This window comes from Calonectris borealis, chromosome 14, assembly GCF_964195595.1.
Source record: "Calonectris borealis chromosome 14, bCalBor7.hap1.2, whole genome shotgun sequence".
NCBI lineage: Eukaryota > Metazoa > Chordata > Aves > Procellariiformes > Procellariidae > Calonectris > Calonectris borealis.
In genome coordinates, this window is record NC_134325.1 from 2,820,583 (window position 1) to 2,834,135 (window position 13,553).

Genomic DNA, 13,553 nt, shown 5'->3' on the forward strand with positions numbered 1-13,553 from the left:
AAAATTCTACGCCATTAAAACTGTGCTGTTGTAGCCTTCTATGTTTTGTATTTTCTTCAGTAGCACTATGGCTGTGCTGGAACTGCACACCTGATTTCTGGTGTTCAATGTTCTTCAAAGCCTTACTATCTGCGAACAAACAAATCATTATGTGTGACAATCAAAAAACATAAAACATTAACAACAGACTGACTACAAAAGGTTTTAAGCTTGGAAACTAAGCTTGTTCTAACCTACTAGAACAAGCAGAGCGGTATTTTCATTCTTCAAAATGATAGAAAATGACATAATCAAGCCCAGATAAGAAGTCACTACAAAATTCAACATTGCAAATTCATTAGGAGTAGGACAAATGTATAAATCAACCTCCCTTTAAAAGCTCAAAACCTAGACACCTTAAAGTTGGAGAGCTGAACTGACGCTATTCTCAGCTATCTGGATCTCTAGCTTCCCAAAGATTTGTTCCAAGCACAGCTGTATTATTTGAAACTATATGAAGCATCTTCTGGACTTTCAGAGTTACAACCCAGCCATGAAATTAAACTGAAGTTGTGGCCAGTTTATTTACACACCACGTTAAAATGAAAATAATAATCTCATGATAACAAGCGAGCTTGTTAATTCATACTGTGCTATTTGAGAACAGAATAAATTCAATTTTATAAAGACAATTAGTTTAGTGAGCTGGCCTTAAATAAAAGCTACAATCATAGAACATCTCAAGTTGGAAGGGACCCATGAGGATCATTGAGTCCAACTCCCTGCTCCTCGCAGGACTACCTAAAACTGAACCATATGACTAAGAGCATCATCCAGACACTCCTTGAACTCTGTCAGGCTTGGTGCCGTGACCACTTCCCTGGGGAGCCTGTTCCAGCGATCGACCACCCTCTCAGAGAACCTTTTCCTAATGTCCAACCTGAACTTCCCCTGATGCAGCTTCATTCCATTTCCTCGTGTCCTATCACTGGTCACCAGAGAGAGGAGATCAGCACCTCCCCCTCCGCCACCCCTCTTGAGGAAGTTGTAGACTGCAATGAAGTCACCCCTCAGCCTTCTCTTCTCCAAGCTGAAGAAGCCAAGTGCCCTCAGCTGCTCCTCACAAGTCTTGCCCTTGAGACCTTTCACAATCTTGGTCGCCCTCCTCTGGACACTCTAGTACTTTGATGACCTTCTTACATTGAGGCATCCAAAACTGCACACAGCACTCGAGATGGGGCCGCACTACTGCGGTGTAGAGTGGGACAATCACCTCCCTCAACTGGCTACCTATGCTGTGCTTGATGCACCCCAGGACATGGTTGGCCCTTCTGGCTGCCAGGGCACACTGTTGACTCATATTCAACTTGCCATCAACCCCAACCCCCAGATCTCTTTCTGCAGGGCTGCTGTCCAGCCTGTCGTCCCCCAATTTGTACGTATAACCAGGATTATCCTGTCCCAGGTGCAGAATCCAGCACTCGCTCTTGTTAAATTTCATATGGTTGTGATTGCCCAGCTCTCTAGTCTATCCAGGTCTCTCTACCTTTGAGGGAGTCAACAGCTCCTCCTTTAGTATCATCGGCAAAATTACTTAATGTACATTCGACTCCTGCATCCAGACCCTTCATAAAAACATTGAAGAGCACTGGCCCTAAAGTTGAGCCCTGGGGAGCCCCACTGCTGACTGGCCACCAGCCTGATGTAACCCCATTTACTACAACTCTTTGAGCCCAACCCGTCAGCCAATTGTTCACCCAACGTACTATGGACTTGTCTAGCTGTGTGCTGGACATTTTGTCCAGAAGGATACTGTGAGGGACAGTATCAAAAGCTTTGCTAAAATCCCAAAACACCACATCTAGTGGCTTCCCTTGGTCAACTAGATGGGTGACCTTGTCATAAAAGGAAATTAAGTTAGCTAAGCAGGACTTTACCCTCATGAACCCATGTTGGCTGTGACCAATGACTGCATTCTCTCAACTGTTTTTTCAGTAACTCCCGGAACAACCTTCTCTGTAATTTTACCAGGCACTGAAGTGAGACAGACAGGCCTGTAATTACCAGGGTCTTCCTTCTTTCCCTTCTTGAAAATTGGGACAACATTTGCCAGCTTCCAGTCAACTGGGACCTCTCCAGACTCCGAAGACCATTGAACAGTAATGGAGAGAGGTTCCACGATAACATCGGACAGATATTTCAGTGCCCTGGGATGAATCCCATCTGGTCCCATAGATTTATGCGCATCCAGCTGGAGCAGCAAGTCTCGAACAAGTTCGGAGTCAGCTGGGAGTTTATCATCCCCCCAGTCATGGTCTTCCAACACAGGGCTCCGGGGGTCCCAGGGCCATTCATCAGTGTTAAAGACAGGGGTGAAGAAGGCATTGAACGTCTCCGCTTTGTCTACGTCCCTACTTGTGAGATGACCGACCTCATCAAGCAACGGATCAATGTTATCATATCTGATCCTCCTCCTTTTGCTGTTAACATATTTTTTTAAAAAAAAAGCCCTTTTTGTTGTCCTTCACAGTGCTGGCCAGCTTGAACCCCACTCGAGCTTTGGCCACATGAATTTTCTCCCTACAGTGGCAAACAGCCATCTCTGTAGTCCTCCTGTGTCACCTGTCCTTGCTTCCAATGTCCCTACACTTTCCTTTCCCGCCTAAGTTCTAGCAGAAGATCCCTGCTCAGCCAGGCCAGCCTTCTGCCCTCCTTGCTTGACTTCTGACACTTCAGAATTGCCTGCTCCTGCGCTCTTAAGAGATGACACTTAAAAAAGTGACGAGCATTCATGGAGCCCAATACCTTCAAAAGCAGATGCCCAGGAGACCTTACTAACTAGCTCCTTCAGCAGCCTGAAGTCTGCTCTTCCCATATCCAGGGTCAAAGTTTTACCGGCAGTTTTTCTCCTATCGCCAGTCATTTGAAACTCAACTACTTCATGGTCGCTGTGATCAAGACAGCCACCCATCACCACTTTGCCCACAAGTCCCTCTGTTTACAAACAGCAAACCTAGGAGGGCACCTTTCCTAGTCAGCTCCCTTAGTACCTGCACCAAGAAGTTATCTTCAATGTGCTTCGGGAATTTCCTGGACCTGTTTGCGTCCGCTGTATGATATTCCCAGTCGACGTCTGAGAAGTTAAAATCACCCATAAGGACAAGGGCAGTTGATCTAGAGATACCCCTTAATTTCTTGTAGAATAATTCACCGGTGTCGTTGACCTGGCTGGTTGATAGTAGACTCTCACAACAACATTCGCTTTATTTGCTTTCCCCTTCATCCTTACCCAGAGGCTCTCAACCACGTCTTCGCCAACCGTAAGCGTCACACAACCCAACCCCTCCCTTACACACAGCGCCACCCCCCCGCCTCGCCTGCCCTGCCTATCCCTCCTGAGGGGCCTATACCCGTCCATCATGGCACACCACCGACAGGACACATCCCACCAGGCTTCGCTTAAGCCAACGACATCATAGCTCTGGGACTGTCCCAAGTCTCTGAAGTTTCTTTTCATCACCCTTGGACTTCTTACTGCAACTTCATCGCTGCCTACCTGAAAAAGCAATAACGGATAATAATCTGAGGGCCGTACCAGGGTAGGAAGTTTCCTTGTCGCATCTTTAACTCAAGCCCCAGGGAGGCAGCAGACTTCCCTAAGAAATGGGTCAGGTCAGCAAATTGGGCCTTCTGTTCCCCTCAGGAGAGAGTCTCCTATGACAACGACCCGTTGTTTTTTCTTTAAGGAAGTGGTTTTGATGCAGGGCCTAGGCCAACTTAACCTTGGCAACATCTCCACCTAGATGAACCATTGTCCTCATCATTGTTCGGTTCCACTTGCAGAGCCTCGCACCTATTATGCAAGGGCACCTGGGAAGGAGATGCGCCTGCTGTGGCGGGCAGCAACTTGTCGCCGTTCCCCCCACTATGTGCACTTTTACAATTACTTCATGGTTCATTTTTAAAATAGCATTAAGCATTTCAAATCAACCTGAATGCTTCACATTAAGCTGATTACTATTACAGAAATTATGCATTTGTGGAAAAACACTGTCCTGTGACACAGTGCCAAGCTCCTGAACCTAATCCATAAAGAAACATGGACAGCACAGACATGGAAGGTAAGTTCAGTGTACTTTTTCACTCACTGTAATTTCATAATTAGAGATAATTTTAAAATACATTGAATCATCCTTCATTCTCTTCCAATGATAAATGCATTAAAATTACAAAGGTTGTCCATTGGTATCTAGTCTGCTTCATATCCCAGATTAGTACACTTACTGTTTTAAAAACATGTCCTAAGTGAATTCTTTGAATACTCCAAACAGCAGTACTTTCATAGTTCTCCCACACACGGAAACACAGATGTAGCTAAGATCAATTTCAATCTATTTGCTTTCCACAAATTCACTTTTCCCATCTATATGCAAATTTTACTTCAAAAGTTATGATATACCGTAAGTATAAACTATTTGTTCTTACAAAATTAATTATGCTTTTTGGCAAGATAGTAAAGAAAATCCTTCTAAAATATACTATAGTATGAAAACAGATCAACTTGGGTTTATAAACAAGCTTCCTGAAGATCTAGGAGAGAAAGTTGAAGTCTTCAGTAGTCTACAACTTAAAACTGCAACGGAGAAGCTTGTTAATATCGTTTTTCATTTTTCCTACTTATTCTAAGAAAACACACATTTGCATTTCTTCCTAGAGGCCCTGCTCTCATCAATGTACTTAAACGTTTTAATAATTCAAAACACACTGATTTCCCTTTACACCCCCACACATCATCACGGGTTGATTAGCATTGAAATGAAAAAGCTAAAAAATATTAAAATGCTAAATAGATGCTTTAGCAGCCACAAGAACGCCAACATTTGTTTAAGTAAATTAATTCTCACTTTTCTTATCTCTCACAGTGCACTGGAGGAATGTGAAAGCAAACTATAAGCTTTAGAACATAAATTGGGATAGAAACTGACACCCAAGGGCTAGCAGAAAGCATAATTGGAACACAATTTCATTTCACAGTAGGTACTAAGTATGTTAAGGAAATAAATCAAAAGAAATTCAGTTGTGAAAGATGCCTCTCAACTATCATTTGTTAAAAAAAAAACTCCTGATAAAATACACACTATGAACTGGACAGTAAAACCCAAAATGTTAGCTTGATAATACACTAAAACTACAAAGTAGCAGTTGATTAATAATCACTGAGCATAGACAGCAATGCTGTTAAATGAGAAAGAGGAACTCAGCTTTGCAGCCAATCACAGAACTAAGAGCAGATGCTATGTAAACCAAATTTTTGAAATTCATTAATTATATATTAGCAGATAAAGCCAGCTCTTATTGTAGCTAAAATAGCACATAAAAGGTCTGTTCTTTCCTCCTCCTTGCCCTTCGAACAACGCAACCTCACTACTACCTCATTCTGTTCTCTAGACCTGCAATACTGTAACATTTTCTTGAGAAAGTAGCACCTAGAAGAGTTAGAAAAAGGCATTTACCTAGAGATGAATGCTTAAAATACTTTTGAGCATTTACTATACTAGTCCCACCAGATGATCACATTAAGAACCAGTGTAACTTGTTAACTAATGCGTGAGACTGAATAAGAGACAGTAACTAATACTTGAATTCTACATCACTCTATAGACAAAGACTCAAATTGTGGTGCTCTCCAACAGAGACATAATACACTTTCATTTAGATGATACATTTATTAAATTAGAATGAAAAAGTTAATGTACTTTAGAGTGCAAGAAACACATTTGGACACTGGACCTCAATACAGAGAAACAATGTCTTCAGAATTATTACAGCGAAAAACATCCTCTGTACGGTATTACATATCAACCAAACAAGCAATAACATTTGTAAGGGAAAAAACATTCAGTACCATCAGCAGATGCAAAGAGCGGTAGAGAAGAAAGTAGCAAGGATCTAGCTAGACAAAAGATGTTCCTACCTTTAGCAAGTTTAGGCTCTTGGCAGGACTCAAACTAGTACTAAGAGCACTAACTTTTAGCAGATGCCAGTCTTATACAGCTGGTTTTGGCTCCAAGCTGCTTGAAGCTGTTGAGCAGAAGAGCAGCATCAAACACAGTATTATCCCATTAGCATTTTGTCAAAAGCTACAATCATAATGAGTGACAATTTATTTGGTTTAAATCAAGAAACAGACTTTCAGTTTCAATACCTTAATTTCACAGACCCTAGAATAACTAAACACTCCCTGCCTTTTTTCATCTCTCCAATTCAAACCTGACAATGAGCAGTTTGACTGAGAGGATATGTATGCTGAAAAGCTGAGAAGGCTTATGATCAGTGTTTTGTTCTTTTTAACACGATAAAGTAGCACATCTTGACATAAGAGTTTCAGCTATAATGCTTAATTAAATCAAGACAAAAAATCCCCAGAACAATACTTAAGTATAGTGTAACATGCTGAAATCCATCTACTGGCCATACTGCTCCTACATATCCCATCTTCAACTCAGACATCTACCCTGTTTTGCATAACATTTGCCTAGAACAAAACAAACAAAAAAAGTCTAAGAACAGGAGCCTCCTTCAGAGGCCCAGAGCCTTGTTTATGAATAAACCTGGCTAACCTAACATTCGCACTTACCCCTCCTGGTGGTTAGGATGGAAAGGTGTTTATTCTGTGCTTGAAATTGAGCTGTAATAGGACGCAGTACAATTTACCAGCCATTAAGTTGAACCATGACCACTTGCTTTTATAAAAAGCTGTATTATGGATCCCGACATTTTAATATAAAAATTTAAATATATACATTTTCCCTGAATTGTTCCATCCCTAGCAATTCATGCTCTCTGTGTAAAAAGGGACTCTTCCTGGAGATATCTAAGCATTAAATCCTTACTAAGATTTACCCTTTTGGGTGACGATGTCACAAATCACTGTGCTATAAAGTCCAAATGCCTCTATACTTACTCAATCACAAAATTTACCATGATTGTAGGGAAGGGGCAAGACTAGTTTCTTGATGAACACCTGGTTTATTTTAGAAAATAAAAATGTGGTGACTTTACAACTAAAGCACACAGAAACTATAGCCTTGAATCTCATTATTGAAAAGCCAATTGGAGGACGTATAAAGACACTTATGCTTTCAATGGTAAATTTAAGATGGTAAGGGATTCATAACAAAACTTAAAATCATATATTATGAAAAGACAGCTTTAGAAGGTCACAAACTGGGATGATTTTTGGTACTGTATTTTAAAAGTTTCAGTATCACTTTTAATCATAAAAAAATAAATATTCATGCTCTACTGCCAGTGCTACCTAAAGGCTTCTTGAATGGGGGGGGAGGATCAGCTTTTCAGCAGATAATAAAGAAAATATTGTAAGTGTGAGTCATGAAACAAAGTGTGGGGAAGAAGAGAATACGGGTCCCTTTTCCCTATTCCAAACCTGGCTTTAATGTTCTCATGAATCACTCAAGAGCCTCGATATCAAGTGTACATTCATTCCAACCCTTGAAAATATAAAGGTCTATGGCTATTGTAGAAAGTATTTGAAATCAAACATTAAAAAGATAAAACAGCAACATTGCACATCACTGGAAAAATAAACTGGTGCATACTATTTAAAGTGCATTACTTTACCAGCTACAAAAACAGGCACTGCAGAAATTTATCCAACAGGTTGAACTGGTGCATACTGTAAATTTCTGCAGCTCCAAGATGAACTGTTATCTGAAAAAATAACACTAACAATAAATACAAACAACCTCCAACCTCCTCTGAGGATCAGACTATAACTCAGATATGTTAAATTTTCTCTCACAAAGAATTTATTTCCATCTGCGTCAAATAATAATAAATTGACTACAGCAACTGTAGTCTAACAAGTCACTGAGCAACTCATAATGCCATTCAAAGATTCTGAAGCTACTTTTCGTGCTTCTTATTTCATATTACAGGAAAAAATACAATAGTTTTTCCACAGATATAAAATTATAATTTTGCTGAAATATAGGTGTAAAGAAAGAAGCCTTATAACCAGATCATAGATTTCTGCTTTTTTAATGTAAGATAACACCTTAAATAATTGTTTACGGCTTCAGTAATTTTCCAGGTATAAAAAAAATCTTTCCTTCTGCACTTATCCTTTGAAATAGCCATGGGAATGCAGAAGTAGTAGTTAAGAGTGCAATTAACTGTGGGAGTACATTAGGGCTCAGTCCTGTTCTCTGCTACAGCAATACATACTGTACAAGTTAAAAGTTACCTGTTAAGATTTTACAGATACATAACAATACTATATGGGAGGATAAAGCCCCAAATGCACGCCAGATAATATATTGCTTTGGTGCCCGATGACTAGATTGAATAGAAGATGCTCATTACAAATACCAACAGCACAACCTAAGAAATTTACCTTATTAAATTAAAAATCCTCAATCAGAAACAGTTGAATATATCACAGCAATAACTAAACACCACAGGACAAGGAAAGGGTCTTTCTTTTAATTTCTGGCAGAAATAGGCTGCTTGATGAAACCTAAATACTTTAACAAATCAGTTATGTTTAAAGAGCAAACGCTCCACGGGAAAAAAAAAATTCAATCTAACAAACAGTAGTAAATCCTGTACTGCATAGAGTTACTTTGTAAGAACAAATTTATGAAAAGGGGGAGAGAAAGAAAAAAAAGCAGCATTACTCCCCACCCCATCAGAATATAGCCACACAGGGCAGAGCTGATAGTAAAGATGCTTCAATGCTATATTGCAGGACATAAGCTAAACTGAGTATGTACAGATTAAGAAAGAAAGTGAAAAAGATCCAAATGTGCAAGGAGAAGAGGGGTATAATCTTTCACACAGAATACACTAACAGAAAGCTGTTGGGAAATTCTTCCTCTAGCTAAATCCCTGGCTTGGCAAGTAAAAATAAGTGGCATCAAGGACGCGGACTATGCAGGAAGTAGGGATTTATGATTCTTCAGCCATCTGAAGCAAGGAGTTGATAGCTGCATCCTTGTTCCCCCTTTGAGCTTCTAGCACTGAGCGGATTACTTCCCTGTCCATGTTGGGAAACATGTCCTGGATAGATTTCAGATCCTCTTCATTACACAGGTGCTGAGGGTTGACGGCAGGAGGTGGTATTGCCACTGGTACCATGCCTGGATTACAGACTGCAGGCATCCCTGCAGGCAAAAAACAGAACAAGAAAAAAACAAAACATACATGAGTGGGGGGGAGGGAAATCAATGATTTTGAACAAAGCAGCCCATGACTCGTCCCAACCTTCTTCAGGATTTTTTTTTTTTGTTAAAACACGTACTCCAGAAAAAAAGGAAAAGATTGCAGAGATTATACCTAGACTGCTGCAATCAGAATACATTTTTCTGAAACAGGTTCTCTGTCCAAGTTATGTTCCACAAGTAGTAAACTACAGTATGGCAACGGGTACAGCTCAAAATTAGGTACAACTCGCATTAAGCAGGTTTACACATGAATCACTAACCAAACACTAAGCGCACCACAGAAAGGTGGGAGTGTTCCCCCCCGCTCCGCTCTAAACTCCAAAAGCAAGGCACCCATCATACTTTACTTCCTAGTGTATTTATGTTGTGATGAAAAAGATGGTTTTACATCAGCAAAATACATAACTGGTACTTAGAAATTCAATGAATGCAATCTCCATTGCATTCAAAGGAAAGCAAAATACTTAGGTCCACTAGGAGACTGGACCACACTCATAAGCAAATTCTAAGCAGATGTTTTTCCCTGGTTAAAGTTCCATCCAGTTCAGCCTGCAAAGTCACAAAGTGGCAAAAGAGCAATTCCTCTTATGCCTATAGGGGTAGACACTGCTTTTCCCTGTTCCTTGCCAGAGGACAAAATTAATCTGACATTTTTCATTAACTTCTTGTATGTCTGTGTAAAATTAAAGCACTGTCAGTTTATAAAGACAGTTTTAGAAAATGAGTTTCCTAATTCCTATTAAAAGGAATTACTAGACGAAAGTCCCTTTTCATCACTTAACATCTTTTATCATTAATTAAGCGTAGATTCATTGCTGAAAAAAATTACCATTTGTTTCTACAGAAGTGCAACCAGGAATAGTATACATCTGGAGCCTTTTGTTACCACTTCTGAAAATGGCGTATTTCATTTCTTCTCTAAATAGTTCCGGACCTCCGATTATCTTAGTCCCACACCTTTGTGTGTTACTTTTCCAGTTCTGCTGTATTGTTTCTAAGGTAGGACAAGGAGAACTACCTGCATCTAGATGCAAACATGGCACTGCTTCATACAGCAGCATGATAAAGCTTTTGTACTTGTTCTCTATTTGCTTTCAAGCATTTTATCCACTGTTTCAAACACTATTCACCTGGTATTTTCATAGAATAGTCCACAGTAGTTCAAAGATCTTTATGTGTAGTAATGACCATCAAGAAATCATCACTAAATATGTATTAGTTAAGATTTTTCTCTACACACAATACTTTAACACTAGCCTTAATATATGATTTTATTTCACATTTGCTATAATGAGATCCTTCTGCAACCTGCTGCAGTCAGAAAGACTTCGAAAATTGCTAAGAGTTTTTGTTTTGACAAATTCTCTATTAGTCCCCTTCCCTCGATTAGTTTTTTAAAAATATGATGCACCCCACCAAAGGCCTCCCTCCCTTAGGGGATGACTCATCACTTATTTTTATCTGTTCACCAGCTTTTCAAAATAGCTATTAAACCACGAGAGGACCTTTATTGTATCAGAATATCATATGATAGGAAGAGTCCTTGGCAAAAAACACTTTCAAAATGCAGCTGATGAGGTGATATACACAGACCACATCATTCTTACCCACATACTCATACACCTATAATTTCTAAGGTATGAGCTTTCCCTACATAACCATGTCACCTCCTTCTAAAGTTTACCTAGTTAGTTTTTTGTTTTAAATCTTGTTGTAATCTCCATAGGTTTTAATCAGTTTATGCAATAGGGAAAACAGTTACTTCAGAATTGTTTTTAAAAAAAAAAATTCAGTTTGTTATCCTCCAGTCCTCTGAAAGCAAGACTAATTCATCAATAGGTTACATACTGCATTTGGTAAAAAAATCCAAAATACAAGACCGGTAATAAATGTTCTCTTACCTGCATTTTCTTACTGATCATCTTAACAATTACTGTTAAACTCTAAAATAACCTGAGGCTCCTTCTCCATAAAAAGGCATTCCTTCCTAAGAAGGACAAAATCAAACACTTTCTTCCTCCCCGCATTATGGTCTCACATTCCAACTGTTTTTTTGGTACTCCCTTATATACTTATATCTTTATAGTCACTTAATTACCTAAATGATTCTAGGTTCTCTGCTTCTTAGGTTCTCAACTCCTTACACATTTGATCTTCAAAGGCTTTGTTAGCCAACCTTAATACCAGTTTAGATTTAATATATAATTTAACTCTCTCACATCCCCTCATGTGGGCAGACCTACCAATTTTTGGCAGAAACCTACTTTACTGTTTTACTGCAGAGACTTTTTAGGATTCTCCAAGTGCTTTTTTTTTTTTTTTTTAAATTTGGCATACCTTTACTTTGAGCAGCTAACAACTTTTTTTTTTACATAGCTTTTAGTTCACTTGTTTAGCTTTCTTTCTCTGACCTTAAATATTTCTCCTTAAGTTAAACAAAGGATGAACTATTTGCGTCACCACTATTATACATCTTCAAAATAAGGTACTTTTTGGACCAGGTTTCATATATTACTCAGGAGTAGATCAAAAGCTGCTTCTCTTCTATTCTATAATAACATAAAGCAGATCTACAACCGACATAATTTTCAAGTGTGGCTCTTTGCAGCCTCATCTCTCTTCGCATAATGACTAAAGTGATCAAATGTATTGCAACTATTTTATACTACTTCTATTCAGACTTAACACCTCCAAAAAAAAAAAGAAAAAAGCAAAGAACGATTTCAATACTTACCTTGTCTCTTCAAGATTTTCTTTAACCTGTAACTATTTAATCAGAAATGTCTATGCTCATTCTAACTCTCGCAAATATTTTAGCATATCAGTGATTATCGTTCTTCTCTCAGCTTTAAAAATGATATTTTAAAATTCAAGGTTGGATCAGCTAAACTCATCTTAACTTACATAAACTCTGGTTGACAAGGTACTGTAACTGAACATAGTTTGACTGTGTGCATTGCGATCGAGATTTTACCTAAGGTACTCTTTGTTATTTCTTTCCTCATCTTGGACTTCTGTCCTATCTGAAAGGATGCATTACTGAATTGTAAGCACCTCCATACTTACCAGTGTTCTCCAATTTTGATTTTAAAAATTCCCCTTGTAATCGTAAGTTTTATTAGAAGAAAAAAAGGAGTCTAGATGCTTTAAGTCTAATGTACAGACTGCATCTATTTGAAAAAATTCATACTGGCAACTGAAGAAATGTCTCTCTCACCATAAATTTATTATGTACACACTGGAACCATGTCTCTGCCCAGCCATTTGCATCACACCACTACCAAGGATATCTATCACCTATTCTGCAACAGCCTAAACTTTAGCTCTAGAGCTTCTTATGCCATTTGGACCATGGTCCCTGGAATTCTGTCTGGCACTATGTGTTTGAACATCTGGCAAATCAGACCATGTGTGCACCCTGGAGGTAAACCACTATGCAGTCCTCACCCACACTCAAATACACTTTACCCAATAATCATATCCAGCAGTGTTTCAGATTCTCTCTCCTATAGCTTCAACAAGCCTAAACTCACTCCTCACGCTTCCTACAAACAATCCAGGCATTTACAAGAGGTGAACAAAGATTTATGGCCCCAAAAAATAAAGCTGTAAAGTACCTGAAAGAACAGAGCAACAGAAGTTATGTTTTACTTCTAACACAAGCTTCCTAATATTCTTCAGTAAGTCATCAGCACCCTAAGATTATCCAACTATCAGCCTAAGTTGTGTAGGAACTGTCCATACAAGAGATCAGTTTAAAGTATTAATTATTAATTATTATATATCCAAATGAAACATGAGGCTCACTTCTCGAGTACCACAGCATCCTACAGCTTACCAATAAAGTTTCAGTGTCTTGTCAGTGTCAAAAAAATCAAGACCAGCACACAGTTTTTCTTACTGCTTTCATCAAAACAAGGTAATTATGAAGCCAGACATCTGCACAGGCAGTATTCAAGAAGTATTTTCAATCTAAATATTCAATTTTAGAGACAAGAAATTTCTTGATAGTTTTGTTTTTCATTAAGAATTTGCAAAATCCATTTTCTCAGCTCTTACAGTTCTATAATTAGTTTATGCTGTCTATAACTACACTGTATACAAATGGAAGTTAGTATCACAGTGATTTTTAATAAATATTTCCACGATAAATGCTTACTTTTCACGAAACTCAACATTCAAGCTATACAAATACCAATTTAAAGAGTACCTTGGTTTTTTACTTTGTTCCGCACTCAGAGTAAAAGCATCCATAATTTCTGATTTACAAAATAGTAAGCAAAACTTAAGCATAAACTTAAAGAACTATGCACTAAAATTTAGCAAATA

The 13,553-nt window shown here is 38.7% G+C and overlaps 1 protein-coding gene across 4 annotated transcripts in view; it reads right to left on the reverse strand.

Moving 5' to 3' along the window:
- Window positions 1–5,685: 5,685 nt before the first annotated feature.
- Window positions 5,686–13,553, reverse strand: part of TOLLIP (toll interacting protein) — a 28,949-nt gene continuing 21,081 nt past the window's right edge. For all 4 annotated transcript variants that reach the window (XM_075162980.1, XM_075162983.1, XM_075162982.1 and 1 more), the window contains one exon: window positions 5,686–9,164. In XM_075162980.1, the coding sequence (XP_075019081.1) occupies window positions 8,950–9,164 (215 nt within the window). In that variant the 3' untranslated portion in view covers window positions 5,686–8,949. The remainder of the gene's footprint in view (window positions 9,165–13,553) is intronic.